General features: G+C 37.0%; 2 protein-coding genes across 2 annotated transcripts in view; both read right to left on the reverse strand.

Moving 5' to 3' along the window:
• The window catches only part of LOC117986911 (NADH dehydrogenase [ubiquinone] 1 beta subcomplex subunit 2, mitochondrial-like), a 132,694-nt gene that overhangs the window by 48,782 nt on the left and 66,766 nt on the right, over positions 1–17,146 (reverse strand). The window lies entirely within an intron of this gene.
• Positions 256–17,045, reverse strand: LOC117987050 (RYamide receptor-like). Its single transcript, XM_034974004.2, has 7 exons — positions 16,848–17,045; positions 9,527–10,218; positions 7,167–7,365; positions 6,123–6,191; positions 4,034–4,192; positions 1,911–1,998; positions 256–1,171 (listed from the first exon to the last, which is right to left on the reverse strand). The coding sequence occupies exons 2-7, from the start codon at positions 10,165–10,167 to the stop codon at positions 993–995; spliced, it is 1,335 nt and encodes a 444-aa protein (XP_034829895.1). The 5' UTR covers positions 10,168–10,218; positions 16,848–17,045; the 3' UTR covers positions 256–992.

A 17,146-nucleotide genomic window follows, 5' to 3' on the forward strand; every position in this document is an offset into this window, starting at 1 on the left:
TAGTTCAAGTTACAATATTCAAGTTCTCGTCAGTTTCCATTCATACCTACTTTAGTAGCCGCTTTGTGTTTGCCGAATGACAAAAAGTACGACAACTGGTCCTCTTGTTCATCAATCACATTGAGGTGAGAGTGCTAGATACTTACGTATTGTATTTTAATATATATGTAGACTATAAGCACACTGATTTTCTCCATTACGGAAATGAAACAACAATCATTGTACATTTACTTGGAATTGTTTAGTATAATTAGTTCAAAAATTCGGCCCTGAAATCACCGAATATCTTTAATATACTTAATATATGCATTATTTATTCAGTTCTATACAGGTGGTGGAAACGATAAGTATGCGCAGAAAACAATTTTCTAAATAATTTATTAGAGATAAGCATATTTTATCTGGTACAATGTGTGTGGTAGGTACCCATATACAATGTTTATACTGATGACGCGACGAACGAGACGTCTTGCAGTGTAGTTTCCTAGCCTGTCTAACTAGTTGGTCTCAAGCCTGAGGACGCTTTATGATTTCAAACAATTTATGAATAGGGCTGACCCAGGTCATTTTTGCCAGCGGTGCGATATTCCATTTTTAGGGTTCCGTGAGTATCTCAAGAGAAAAAACCTTTATACCCTTACAGTATCACTTCGTTTCTTATCTCTCCTCCGTGGTCAAGACCCGTCAAGGAAAGCAAAACCTATAGGGTACTTCCCGTTGATATAGAATCATGAAAGGCAGGTAGCAATCTCTTATAGCACAAGTAAATAGAAAAATCCGAAAACTGTGAATTTGTGGTTATGTCACAAAAAAAGTGTGTGTGAGTCTCGCAACTCACACTTCACTTTTTTAATATAACAAAAGGCATTTTTGAGTTCATTTTGGAGCTCCCTTTATGACAGCACCCGGTGTGATCGCACCGTTCGCATCATCCCTAGACAAGGTCATGACAACCCTTAAGAAACTATGCACAACCTAAACTTTAGCACGAACTATTCAAAATGTGAGCGAACTGATGCAGCTCTCGGTGGAACAGTCCTTGAAGCTGACTTATGTTGTCTCACTGAAAAGCATGTCGACATACATTTCCTGCTTCCATCCGTGTTGCTGAAAGTGCACCGGCACCTCGTAAGACACCTTTGTCTCATTGAGCCGTCGACGCCCACCATTTCTGCGAAGAACAAGATTTATTAAACAACATGGAAATGGGATTAGGTTGTGCATGTGTTTTTTTGAATCGGTTTGAAAATATTTTGTTGGGACTTTCAGGCATGTAGAGGGCGAAGCAAGGAGTATTCTAGATTTCAGTACCGGGACACAATGGCTTCTCACAGAATTTTCAAAACCTAATTCCATGCAGTTATGTCGCGAGAGAAAGCCGTAATAAATAAACCTTAATTAAATAACTTAACAAAAGTTTTGCATTCAAGTATCTTCTTCACAATCTTGTTATAACTTACAACAAATACTTACGCTGAGCTTATGGTAATTATAAGTTATAATTAACGACGTAAGTATTTGTGCATGAAGTATGTTTTAAGCAGGTTTTCGATGTAAAGAAGCATTTCAGTTTTATAATTATGCGTTCACTTGGCTGTAATATTTTGCAAGGTAGACTTTTAAATGACTGAGCAAAAGGGAGTTCAATTATTTAGCAGTCGACTGAGGGGTTATTAAAATCGGTGATTTAGACCTATTTTGTTGCGAGGTCTATCTTAGAATCGACTGAAACTATACTATATTATTTTGCCGCTATCAAAATGCGTGAATCACGTTGCAAGATTTTGCGAAGCTCCTTTCTTTCGTTCTTTTACGCGTACCACCGAGATTCGCGCAGAATGTAGAGCACGCATAGCACATCGATGACTTATGGTTTACTTACTTAATATGAAAATAATTGAATCCCTCACCTGACAAGGGCACCCCTTCACATACACTTGATCGATGGTGTGATCGGCTGCCATCGTTGTTATTTAGGCACAGTATTTTCCCAAGCACCTGCCAGATACAATAAAGTTAATTAGATGCAGCCAATGACTAAAGAAAAATAGCAGCTGGTTTAGTTTAAAGCTTTAAAATTTATTGTAACATTTTCAATAAAAAATTTATATAAAAAAGTTTACTGATGAAACAAACCATGTCACCACCATTGATCGATAAATCACCCACTGTGCAAGTTTAAGGTCAGAGCTGTTACAAAGCCATAAATGTTCTTATTCCGTTCTCATAATACATAGCTCATCGACATAGGAGGTAATAATTCTTACTACGAAGTAGTACATAAAATTTCTTTGGCATAGCTATACTATATCCATACTAATATTATAGACGTGAAAATGTGTCAGTCAACCTATACCTCGTAAACTTCGGAGATAAGGAGGAGGAACGGTATTTTTTTCCACATTTTGCATGATAAATCAAAATCTGTTTCAGAACGTAAAGGTGAAGCTCTTTCATGGTGATACCCCACATGATACAATTATGTTACTTTAACTACAAATTCACGGTTTTCGGATTTTTTCCTTTACTTGTGCTATAAGACCTACCTACCTGCCAAATTTCATTATTCTATGTCAACGGGAACAGCTACCCTATAGGTTTTCTCGACATACACGACGGACAAATGGACAGACGGACAGACGGACAAATGGATAGAGGGATAGACGGACAGAAGGATAGAGGGATAGACGGACAAACAGACAGACACACCAAAGTGATCCTATAAGGGTTCCTTTTTTCCTATTGAAGTACGGAACCCTAAAAACCTAAATCCACGCATATGAAGTCACGGACATCGTCTAAATTAATTAATAAGTATAGTACCTACGTGATAGGTCGAGATAGCAATCAGGGAGGGAACGCGCCGCACACCCGCACAGCTTCCCGCGCTAACCCAGTGCGGGCGAGCGCGGGTGACGTCTGGGTGTGCGGGTCGTCCCCCCGCCGCATATCCCGTTTGCCATGACATCTCAAGCTGTCGCGGACTATAGGTACTTTCTAAAATAAACAAATCTAATTAAACAGAGCTGAAAGCAAATTACGATCACAGCTTTCCACTTTTATAGAGAGAATGTTTACAGACTCTGTGACTGCTACATAACACGTTATAATGACTACTGAGTAATTACGTCCCGCAGGGTACATGAAGCCTTCCTAATTTAATTTAATTTAGTTTGACAGTCGCCGCACTTGCCTACAATTTTAACCATATTTAACTGTTAGCATTTTTTAGAGTTCCGTACCCTGTGTCAATTGTTTTTTTTTGAAGAATATTAGCCATGTTAAATGACTAATATTCCCCTTTCCTCTCCAACTAAGCATAAAGCTTGTGCTAGGAGTAGGTACGACAATAGTGTAACAGGCGGGGTTTGAACCGTCGACCTTTCGGTTTTCAGTCCACCCCTATACCCGTTGAGCTATTGAGGCTCTATATCACATACTGCTACGTCGGCGTAGCTTTGTAGGAGATATTTTATTCCGAAAAACAAAGAACCCCGCGGGAGTTTCACACCAAACCACCACCCGAACTGACCGACCGACCGACGAAATTACGGAAATGAGGAAATCGTAGAGACGTAGACTTTCACGTAGCATTCAGTTACGAAGGCGTAGTACATTAGGGCATTGAAATTCAAAACGTTTTGCTTTGTAGTTTGTAAGTTTCTTTATATTATGAATTCTGTTCCGATTTGTTAGGGTCATGTAGAATGCAATGTTTAATTGTTTAAATATTAAAATATGCTTTTTCGTTTTGACCTTTTTTATTGCAATGTTGCTTGCGCTTAACAAGAATAGTGCTTAATAAAAAGCAATGATATTCCGAAGACGGAATATCATTGCTTCAAGGCAAGAGAGCCTTGAAGTTATTTAGGTTGTACGTGGCAATGAACACGGAAGCCGGAAGGGCATTCAAGGCAGGGGCCCTTGGACAATTAATTGTTTTCTCCTAGAATTCATTTATTTTGGAATCGGACGAGCGTCATCATAATATTGTTGGTACAATAATTCTGACGTGCTGCTGCCAGCAGCGTACCTGCTTGAATCCGCTACGGTACCGCACGTTCATGTAGCAGTATATGATTGGGTTGCAGCAGCAGTGCGACATCGCCAGCCAGTGGCTGACGAACCAAACGTACGGCAGCCCGGGCCATTTGCCCCATTCTTCATCATCCTCGTGTGCGGTCCACAGCATCTGTATATATTTTTTTATGCGATCTCGCCTGGTAGTAGGTACTTACCACCAAGTGAGATTGCTTATAATATGATAATAAAAAAATATTTAAGAAAAAATATTTACAGGTTACAACAAATGATTCAGTCTAAGATGCAAGTGGACTAACCTGGAAGGAGTGTGATAGTTTTTTGTTAATCCCATAATGTAGTGCGCGCAAAACAGTACCCGTAGTACAAGATTTTACGTCTCACCAAACCAAACCAAATTCGAGAGTCGAAATACTTCCGCGTTACAGTAAACTGGATCTTAAATGCCTTGTTTTAAAGCTCAAGTTTGTCTACACTTCTACAGCCAGCGCTCCAAGCGGAAACATTGCGAAATTAAAATCAGTGGCATTGAATATTTGACTTCAATTCAAGGCTGTTTAGGTCCATTTTACTGTAACGCGGAAGTATTTCGACTCTCGAATTTGGTTTCGTTTCTTGAGACGTAAAATCTTGTACTACGGGTACTGGTAGTCCAATTTGCAAAAATTGCACAGGTCATAGAACATGGATTAAAAATATAATCCCGGCTGAGAAATGTTTTTACTTGTTGTACAATGCGAAGTCATGCGCCTTGTGTTTAGATTGGACTACTTATTTTGCGTGCACTATAGTACAAGCAAGGGGTATACCTGTAACGGATTTTTACATGGCATCATACTAGGACGATCGCAATTGTGGCACATTTTATGCTGGAATGGTGGTAATAATGAAGCTTATTTGATTACATATTATTCGTATGAATGTTGGGAAGGCCAATATTGACCGGACTATAATATAATTTATATCCTATAGTGTGAAGCGAGCTGCAGTAACGGCTAACGTCTCCCAGCGGACCACACCAGAGACAATTTGAAAAATATAATTTCCAAAACTAGATCTGCTAACTACTATGTCGAACCCAAGAACTGCCTTTCCATGTAAGACCAGGGAACTGCACTAACATAAAAAGTAGGTACAGCTTATTACCATTGACCAGGGTTGCCAGGTAGGTGTGCAGCAACTGTCTTTATTTTTGAAATGTGAGTGAAATTCTCCCCATAATCCGATTAACCTCGTTCTTGCCCTAAGCTTGTTGTCACAAGCTTATAGGGAACAGCAAGCTTGTTATGCAAATTATTCAGTAACGGACACTTAGTTATATTTTATAATTTACTAGCTTGTGCTTGCGACTTCGTCCGCGTGGACTGCACAAACTTCAAACCCCTATTTCAACCCGTTAGGGGTTGAATTTTCAAAAATCCTTTCTTAGCGGATGCCTACGTCATAATAGCTGTCTGCATGCAGAATTTCAGCCAGATCCGTCCAGTAGTTTGAGCTGTGGGTTGATAGATCAGTCAGTCAGTCAGTCAGTCACCTTTTCCTTTTATATATAGATATAGATAACGATGGTGCCTGTTCTTATACCTACACAAATCTCCAAACGAAACTCAGGATCAGTAGTTCTAAAAGCTAACCTATGCTTTCTTAATGGGGGTCTGCATCAGATATACCTAATGACACAAGCACAAATCACAAATTTTTAGACCCAGCTAAATTTGTCCAACAGGTCTTTAGCTAACTAACAAGTCAGTCAGTTTATGATTTTATATTTTATAGATTGTACAGAATCTGTTTTGACAGGTGCGGGAGGTTCCGGTGAGGTATATCTACAAAAGGTTCGGGTTTACTGATCAGACCTGGAAACTCGAAACTCTTGTACCATTATTATGCCATGAAGACATAACACAATATGACTATTGAAATCAAGTTGTTTCCTTTTATCAACTGGGTTGATGTAACTTAATCCACCGTGCCAAAGAATGGAACACAATATTGAACCCAAAATTTAAGGAGTTTAAATATTTGAAAATATGTATATAACGAAATAGTTACGTTTATTACAAATCGTTTTAGGTACTTACGATAAATATATTAAGCGGCAACCAGCATATTGTGAACACGGCAACCACTGTTATCATCATTTTCACCATCTGGAAAAACTTACAAAATCAAACTTCATTTGTTTATAAATTATAGTACTTATCCTATTCTTTTTAGGGTTCCGTACCTCAAAAGGAAAAACGGAACCCTTATAGGATCACTTTGTTCTCTGTCTGTCTGTCTGTCTGTCTGTCTGTCTTTCTGTCTGTCTGTCTGTCTGTCCGTCTGTCTGTCAAGAAACCTACAGGGTACTTCCCGTTGACCTAGAATCATGAAATTTGGCAGGTAGGTAGATCTTATATCTGACATTTGGGGAAAAATCTGAAAACCGTGAATTTAGGGTTAGATCACACAAAAAAAAATTAAATTGTGGTCATGAACTAATAATTAGTATTTTCAACTTTCGAAGTGAGTGACTATATCAAGTGGGGTATCATATGAAAGGTCTTCACCTGTACATTCTAAAACAGATTTTTATTTATTTGTATGCATCATTTTTGAATTATCGTGCTAAATGTCGAAAAAATACGACTGTAGTACGGAACCCTCGCAGACTCGCACTTGGCTGGTTTTTTTTAATAGAGAGAATATGTTTTGTTTTGTAGGAAAATAATAACTAACCAATTAAGTATTAAAGTATCTTATAAAACACTCGTGATAATGCCGTACCTACTCGTAGCCATTGAAGTAATATTATCAAGTAAGTATGTAAAATTATATAGCTCAGTTGCTCGTAGCTAAGTATTAAGCTTTATGCTTATTTGGTACATATGGAGGTAAAAGGAAAATATTATTAAGTAATTAATCCTGTTAAAATATTTAGGTAAGAAATGCTATAGAAATGAAATAGAAAGATCGAAAAACAAAAAACTCTCATTCATCCACAAAAAAAGTGAGGGTACAAAGAGTGCACCTGTGTTGGCGCACACACTTGTGCGCTATAATATCCCTCGCGCAGTTAGCTAATCTCTATGGCGATCGGCCGCCGAAATTAGGTTGAGAGGAAATTATTTTTACTATTATACCTTTCGTTTTGAATGTTGTATCCGTGAATCCCTTATAGTCTCCGCTTCTCCGGGCGGCCGGACCGCCCACACTACGTAGGCGATGCGCCCGTAAGTGCATATAAGTGCACATAAAGGCAGTGCGAACTGCAGCACCAGTAGCGCCCACGTGTACTGAGCGCTTTGCTCAGCATTTGCCCATCTCTCGCTACAAATGTCTCTGACGTAACAGAAATAGAAATATACTTGTAGGTATATATAGTTTTTTATTTGTCGACGAAAATAGAAATACACATTAGACGTTAGGTGATTTCCTATAGGTATATGGAGCTAATATTAAGTTTGTACCAAACGTTGAAAGATTTTACCTTTCTACACTCGTGGAGACTGCCAACAGAAGTTAACAGTTAAAACTATATGATAGGTATACCGAATTAATAAATATTAAAAATCAACCTACGTATTAAAAATCAAAGTTTCATAATTTGTAATTTAGCTTCTACATCTTAAGTTAATTTTTATATATATCGGCACTCCGAGCACTATTGACATTATCATGTCGATGACGCGACCTAGAAAATTGTACCCATCCCGAAATCGTCCAACGCGCCTGAAGAAGTTTTCCAATAATAATAATATTCTATATCCTTTAGATTAGTTTAGCTTATGCTTGCGAATTCGTCCGTGCGGACTACACAAAATTCAAACCCCTATTTTACCCCCTTAGGGGTGGAATTTGCAAAAACCCTTTCTTAGCGGATGCCTACGTCATAATAGCATGTAAAATTTCAGCCCGATCCGTCCAGTAGTTTGAGCTGTGCGTTGATAGCTCAGTCAATCGTTGACATCCGCTAAGAAAGAATTTTTGAAAATTCACTCTCTAAAGGGGTATAAAACAGGGTTTTTAAATTTGTGTAGTCCACGCGGATGAAGTCGCAGGCATAAGCTAGTTTCATTTATATAGGACTAAATGCTACATATACCCACTGGTGCCTAAAGTATTAAGCTATGCGTAGACCGCAACGGTTTTATTGTTTAGAACTACTTATAAGATAAGGGTTCAGGGTTCTAGTTTATTTTTAACTCGCTCGTATGTCCCTTTGTAACCATAACGTTACACAGTGTATTTACCCTACGTATCAGAAGATTATCTAATTTCTTTCTCATTTTATTGGTCTTTACATCCATAAAATGGTAGTAGAATGTTATGTTATGTTGATATTTTTAGTACGAAATTGTGTCAAATACTTACACATAATATTTGCGTCAATTTTAAAGTCCTAAGTAGTGTAAGTTTTAGTTAACCTGAGTTTGCCTCACTCATAATTATTTATTACTACATGATGCCCGCGACTTCGTCCGCGTGGATTTAGGTTTTTAAAATCCCATAGGAACTCTTTCATTTTCCGGGATAAAGTCTCACAGCTCAAACTACTAGACGGATCAGGCTGTTTGGCATACAGATAGAAATTATATGACGTAGACATCCGCTATGAAAGGATTTTTGAAAATTCAACCCCTATAAATATGGGTAAAATAGGGGTTTGAAATTTGTGCGGTCCCCGCGAACGAAGGCGTGGGCATAAGCTAGTTCTAAATAGAGTTATAAAAATGGTAAACTGCTATCTTTAATATAGGATCAGCTCATACAAATATTATTTGAAAAAAACATAATTTTATAAAGTAGTTCTACCAAAACAACAACGTGAACTAAATTGTAACCAATAGGTAGTTCTACGTGCAAATACGCCTAGTTTTACGATAGTTTTTTACAATAATTCACTAGTCACATAATTATGTGTACTACGTCAATCCCACGCTCCTCAATCACATCTTATACCCCATTTCGTCATTTATACAATAAACGTCATTTCGTGATTTATACGTTTGTAGAGTAGCACATCTATGAATGATCGCATGCACGAATCCATTATATTTATACCTATCCCCTCGACTCTAATGCGTTTGTAATAAGAAATGCCCTTCCGTTGTCCGAAACTACCGACCTTAGCAGTTTGGATAGCTTCAAGGTAAGCATGAGTTGTCAGTCTGAGAACGTTTCTATCAACTAGCTTTTGCCCGCGACTTCATCCGCGTGATATAATTTATATCCTTTAACGCTCGGAGTCGGATATAATTTAACTATAGATATAGTACAGTGAAACAATTTTCGAAATCGGATCGTCACAAAATAATTTTTACCTATCCTATCCAGATAAAAAGCTTCATATTTGTATTGGCGTCTACTTTCTGTAGCGTAGGTATGTTAATGAATTTCTTTGGAATAAGTACGGGTTACGGCATATTTCAATCGTAGCCAAAAATGGGGTTCAAAAGTTGTATAACTAGGCAAAAATATTTTCAAAAACTTGTTTACTTACAATTCGCAGACTTGATGCCACATGGAAGGTTTCTGCAGCTGCGATACAATCAGTATTGGAGCGGCGGTTGCCAGAGCCCCGCTCCACACGGCACTCATCACAAGCTTGGCCGCCATCTTGCTCAGTCTAGGCTTCAGCGGGTGCATTATTACGAAATACCGATCTATCGATATAGCGAGAAGAGTATAGGCACTGACCAGCACAGACACCGCTTGTGAATAGTTCACCACTTTGCACATCACGCTTCCGAACGGCCAGTACCGTAAAAGTAACATTGAAACGAACGAGAACGGCACACAGAATAAAGTCATCATTATATCACCTACAGCTAGATTCATTATGAAATAATTCGTCACAGTTTTCATTCGGGGCGATGAATGTACCACAAAACACACTAATCCATTTCCTAAGAGAGCAACTATAAAAATTATTCCGTACAATGCATACACACATATTTGAAAAAAACACGATGAGACGAAATCTTCTGGTTGCGGTTTCAAAATGCACACATATTCATATGGCAGTGTATCATTAACTTCAGTTCTGTTAGTTTCTTGCGTGATGTTTGCATTGCAATCCGCCACTGAGCAAGTGTATCTAACTTCAACATTATGGGTGGTAAAGTTGCTCATGTGCAGCATCCTGCAGCGTTAAAACTTCTTTGCTGAATTGACTTCCATTTGAGAAAGTACCTTAAAAAAGAATAGGGTAGAGGTACAGGCTACAAATTCATGAAAGTGTGACTAAAATCAACAAAAATTTCCTTCTTCTTCCTTATTGTCCTCAGCTTTGATGAAGCTGTGATAGCCTAGTGGTTAGGACGTCCGCCTAATAATCGGAGGTCGGGGGTTCGATCCCGGGCACGCACCTTTAACTTCTCGGAGTTATGTGCGTTTTAGGTACCTAATTAAATATCTTATTAGCTTTAACGGTGTAGTAAAACATCGTGAGGAAACCTGTATGCCTGAGAGTTCTCCGTAATGATTTCAAAGGTGTGTGAAGTCTGAAAATCCGCACTTAGTGTGGTAGACCTTTCTCACTTTGAACGGAGACCCGTGCTCTGTAGTGAGGTGGCGATGGGTTGATCATGATGACAGGTTTTGTAGGTACTTTGTAGTATGTTTATAACACTCCAACTAAGGAATATTACAAAGTACACTTCGTAATCTACCTATTTCGAATTTTCTGCAAGCTACAGTTTCGAAGCTTTTAGACGTAAAATTACTAAGTATTATGTTGGCTTAAAGTATAACCTGACTGTTGGCTTAAAGTTTTATTATTTTTTCACTAATACAGTAAGTACGTACCTAACAATAGTGGGAGATTCTCAGTTAGGTAAAATTGAATTAGGTGTTATGTCTTTCACTTTAGTGCTCCACAGCTCTATTACTTCTACTAGACAAATAAGCATTTTCTTAGACGCAAACTAGTTATTCCCGTGATAATAATATTTTCTCTTAAGTAATACTACCAGCCACAGACAAACCTTTTATTCTTGAATCATTAATCACCATTTTCCCGTGCAAAATGTACCTTTCATAACATCTAATTTTATACCTAACCAGTTTCTGCCATCGGATTCGCTGCTGGCGTGAAATTCGGTATACTTAGATAATCTCCGGTGCTACTCGTAGGTTGGCCGAGCAGTAGGTATTTAAAATCTTACTTACTAAATAATAATAAAAAACCAACTTCAATAACCACAAACACAAAAGAGTAAAAAAAATATTTATTACCGAATATATTATTATTATGTATTCAAGAATTATTGTAGTTCTATAAAATATTTTTTGGAGCTGGTGCCAATTAGTCGCACGAATCGTCTACCTACTTTCATATTGTTTTGTGACTCCACATTGGCACCTCATTGGCACCGACTCCAAAAAATGTTATTATAGAACTACAAACTCTTGTACACATAATATAATATAGGGTGACATGGTAAACAGTGAACCACTAAAATTTCAAACATTTATAGATCCACCGTATGTGAATGTAGTTAACAACTATTGGCATTAGACGAAAGGTAATTTATTAAACTTGTGTTTTGCATATTAATTTCAGCACTAATTGTAATAGTTTATAAGTAATATTGTTTTATTTAAAAGATGGCGAATGGTTCACTGTGTACCAGTATATGTACACAGTGAATCAGGGTGTGAGTCGACAGTGAACCAATGTGTACACAGTGAATCATCATTTTAATTACCTACATTTGTCACATATTTAAAAATATTTATTGATATAAATGTCTTTAACTAAAACTACAGTAAAGTAATATTTAATCATTTCTTTATATATTTGTATTCTTTAGCAACAATCACATAAAATCAGTACAAAAACAAACTAGTAGATACTAATTTAACTTACAAATCTAATTAGGAATACTGACTATATAAATTAAAGCTTGGATTTTTATATTTCCACTTATTAGTATTTTCACATAAATCTTCTCATAGTTGAATATTTTAAATTACATTCTTGTGCTGCTTTGTGTATACTCATTCCGTTCTTTACAAGATCTACAGCTTTTTTCATGTCTTTTGCATCATGTCCGCCAATTTTTCGATTTTTTACTGTAGTTCGACACATTCTGAAACAAAAAGATTACTATTATTATATTAAGTATTAGATCTTCTATTAACGCCTTTTTTGTTCATAACAATCACAGTTGAAAGTTAATGCATAAATTGTATCGGACATAATGAACAAGTGATTGGTACACAGTGAACCATGGCTCACTGTGTACCCTACGATTTTGAGCCACTGTGTGCAGACACCACTTTCTAACCTTTAAGGTTACATAACTATTAAACATACCAAATTCAAAGGATATTTATATATCTAAGTTATTAAGGAACAATTACTTTACACATGGTAACAGTGCAATATAATGTTACTAAATATACAACGATTCTAGAAAGAAAATAAATGAAAACACGTGTACTTACTTTTTTTGGCTCCAAGAACAAAACCATACACTGTGCCACTGTTACGGGCGGGAGAGCGCCGTCGACTGGGGAGTGCGGGAGATGGTAGAAGGCAAATTGTTTCGCGTTTGCAGTACGGTTTAGCAACGTCACGTTTTTGAGATATGAGTGGTGGTGCACTGTGTACTACTGGGCCACTGTTTACCACCTGACCCTACATATTATTCGGTAATAAATTAAATTATTTTGTACTTTTTAGCGTTTGTGGTTATTGAAGCCGGTTTTTATTACGGTTCCGTACCTCAAAAGGAAAAAAGGATCACTTTGTCTGTCTGTCCGTCGTGTCGTGTCAAGAAAAGCTATAGGTAGGGTACTTCCAGTTGACCTAGAATCATGAAATTTGTTAGTTAGGTAGGTACTATGGGTAGGTATTATAGCACAAGTAAAGGAATAAATCCGAAAACCGTGAATTTATGGTTACATCACAGAAAAAAATGGGGGAGCGGGCCTTCTCCGTTTGGTGTGTTCACCAAAAAACAAAATTTACTTAATCACATATAGATGGCGCTGTTGTCATAAACTTGCAGTGATGCACTTAAAAATGTTGAAATCATCGACATAGGAGGTAATAATCCTTATTACATCGTAGTACATAAAAATTCTTTAGTTAAAGTATATTGTACTTGACATTTTATTATTATTTATTTATTTTTATTTTACAATTTTTATGGCCCCAATTGTACTGAATTATGATATGCCTGCTTAAAAACCGAAGATATTCATCAGATCTTCACCAAACTACAATGGGACCACCTCTGAATTATGAAGTACTAAATGAAAAAAGAATCATCAAAATCGGTTCTTATTTGGCGGAGAAATTGCGTAACAAAAAAACAGAGTTTAATTGAGAACCTCCTCCTTTTTTTGAAGACGGTTAAAAATGATAATGCTTAGGACTCTGAGAGTTAGCTATCAGTCTTTACGTAAAACATGCGCAATAAATTAAACAGACAAACTGATACAATTTTACAATATTTAGTTTAATAATTTAGGTAGGTACATTGAGTTATTGTTCGCTGAATCTGAACCATTAATTTAGCCCTTTCCTTTGTGAGCATGCTTTCAGCTATAAAGCCCGCAGTACTAATATTATGAATGTACAAGTGTGTCTGTTTGTCTATCTGTCATCTTTTGCCGAAGTTTGGTAGAGATAGCTAGCATCCTGGAGTCACAGGCTACTTTTATACTGGAAAAGCCAAAGAGCTCACACGGGATTTTAAAAAATCTTAATGCACCCGCATGCAGGTTATATTTTATTATAAAGATATCGATAGTACGGATGGCTAGTAATCATTATTAATTAGCAGGATAGAGCATTCACAGAGTTCTGCAAAAGTCGGTCTATTGACTAGTCGATATTACGTATTCCGAGTAGGTACTCAAGCTGATTAAATTAACCTAATCGACAGGTAAACGGCTCCTGTACCTATTCATTGTTCTGATAGATTACTTCACAACAATTACGATGCAGATTTGGCTGTTTGCATATTTAGACATTTTGCGATGAACTTCTATGTAATCGAGTCAGTGGCGTCGCTCTGAAAAAGCCCTTAGATTTTTCAGAGCTTGCGGCAGATACTTACCTATACGTACTACGCGACAGGTCGAGATGGCGATGGGTGACGTGCGGGTGTGCGGGGCGTCCCCCCGCCTCATACCCCGATTGCCATCTCAACCTGTCGCAGACTATACTATCCTACTAGATACCTAGTATTATCATTGAACATTGAATATATCTGCTAAATGATCGTAGGTAGACTTGGCATTTTATTTCGATTCGATCATAAAAATCAGCTACCGTCGATTTATGACCGGTCATCATAAATGTCGTATACCATCACTACCATGAATTATGAGGGACATTTACGTTAGGTATAATAACAGTTGGGTAGGCATTTAAACTAACGTACTAAGGTATAACAACGGCTAATAATATAAAAACAAAACAGGTGTGGACTGGGGACGGTTATTCGCAGAAACTTATAGAAATAGTTTTACGATTCAGACCTACAAGCCATGGTGTTGTTATCTACGCCTATGTAAATGTTGTAAGTCCCTATAATTTAGCGTGAACAGAGTTACATTGACCTTGCCTAAAAGTACGTAATCTTTACTACTTGTTATAAAAGCCCAGTCTTACTAATAAAAATTTACACACTTTCAGGCCAGGCGCACTTTGTATTTTAGGTATAAAGCTTAAAGGTAAAAGGCCCGCCGGTATTATTTGTTCATGAACACATTTTTTTTGTGATGACCATAAATTCACGGTTTTCAGATAAATAGTTTATTCCTTTACTTGAACTTAGGACCTACTTACCTGCCAAATTTCATGATTCTAGATCTAGGTCAACGGGAAGTACAGTACAGTAACTTCGTTGTCAGATAGACAACGAAGTTATCCTATCAATCAATCGAATCCAATCCGTCAGCCTGTTTGCGTCCACAGCTGGACGTAGGCCTTTCCAAGAGCGCGCTAAGTAACCCTTATCCTATAAGAGTTCCTTTTTTCCTTTTGAGGTACGGAACCCTAAAAATCGTTACGGAATCCTAAAATATTAGTACTTAGATACAAATTTTGTCTGCTAGAGCTTGTAATGAGTTTTATATCCAGACGTATTGAATATAATAAATTTTTATCGTTGTTTGCAAATATCGAAAGTTGTTATGAGTTTTATAATAGCCCTTCATTATTTGCAGATGAAATACGGAAAGTTTCGTTTATTTGTTCATTTGAAGGCCTTTTTTCATCCCCGAACCAAAAAGAGTGGTGTAATATACAAAGTTTGGTCACTTTGACCGTCAGTTAGTGTGTCTGTATAATATGACTGTCTAGCGTCCATACCAATCAAAGCGCTCAAATGAATGGATCAATTTGAATACTTACTTACTTATGTTTTGGCATATTTAATCGAGTGGTTCTGATCTGTCTTTGATGAAAATCAGTTGTACAATGAACCAAAAGCTTAATTTGCTATAATCCGCTGAAACAGGTCAAATCTGTATGATGCAACATGCAGCATGCGAAATGTCAAGTGTGTTTTGGGATTTGTGTGGTGCTGCGTGGTGGTGGTGCGGGTGCGTATTGCTTGCCTGGTAGCTGCTTTTTCCTGCATGGTTAGCAGTGGGAGGGCGGGCGGTGCATTTCGTATGCTGCATGTTGCATCATACAGATTCGACCTGTTTCAGTGGATTATAGCAAATTAAGCTTTTGGTTCATTGTATATCATGGACTTCCGCAAAATACCGCCTGCTCCTATACAAAATCAGTTGGTTAAGGATATCAGCTCTTTTCTCAGCCAGGCTCTCATACATACCTATTTGATACATTTCATATTTTGTACACTAAGAAAACTGAATAACACAATGATAATAATAATATGGTAATCCCGACCTGATGCTACAAAAGGACAGTCATGGACTACCCAACTCCTTAGCAACTCGCAGCAGGCGTTTCGTGTTTGAGCTCATTGATTAGATCTTGATGAGTAGTTTGCTATGAGACAATGGCTACAGTCTATGATAAAGCAAGAAGGTGGTCCCAGGAACTCAGGTATTTAGCTTAGGTCCACCGAGTTTGCCGAGGAGTTAAATTTGTCTCGGGTCTCGACAGACCCATATTTCACATGTTGGGTGTGTTTTGAATTTAATTTTGACTTGTTTGATAGCATTGATATTGTACCGTTATGTGCCCGTTTGAAATTTTAAATACCTATTCAGAAATATGAAATTTTCAAAATGCTATATTAATTATACTACAAGAACCGGCCAATTACAGTTTTACTACTTAAATATGAGTACTTAGATAGGGAGAAGAAATATGGTCAAGTCACTAATTAAGGTAGATCGCGTTCCGTAAGAAAAAAATTGTTCTAATATATCAGAATATGACAGTAAGTAATTTAAATTACCGGTTGTTATTCACACGGCACGTACACAGTATTTCAGACAAACGCAGTTTTATTATACAGCGTGTTAAAAAATAGCTTCATACTTATTATTTTAACGAGATTGTGCTCAAACTGTTTTCGGGGCGCTGCGTGCCGCCAGTTTTAAGCTAAACATAATATTTTTCTACGCAAAATAATGTATCTCTTTACATTAATAATCCTTGTGCTTCCAAATTAGCAAACGTGACACCATAAACGTTAATCTGGCTCTATAGTGGAGTTCATGTTATGTGGTCACGACATTAGCGACACATATAAAAAAATACAGGAATATAGTAAAAATAAATACATAAAAAGAAAGATATAAACCTATCCAACGAACATGACACGTTTAATTCTTTTAAAACTTTGACTTAGGGTCAAAATCTTACACAAAATACTCACCAAAATACGTAATTATCTCACAGAACAGCTAATTCACTTTAATTATACTTGTAAGGCGCTATCACTAAATATTAAGTCATATTATATATAATATATAATTACACGTACCTACTTATGAAACTTTATAGCAAAACTATTGTTTTCTAACAAATTAAGAATTCAAAATCGCAAAACTTTTTACAATTAGAAAACTGCCAATATTGGAAGAAAAGTGAACTAGCCTACTAATAGCGTGACTTATAAACTTTTTTACTTTACGGTTAAATTAATCGGGTAAAAACACACGTAAACTTTTCTTT

This window comes from Maniola hyperantus, chromosome 12, assembly GCF_902806685.2.
Source record: "Maniola hyperantus chromosome 12, iAphHyp1.2, whole genome shotgun sequence".
Lineage (NCBI taxonomy): Eukaryota > Metazoa > Arthropoda > Insecta > Lepidoptera > Nymphalidae > Maniola > Maniola hyperantus.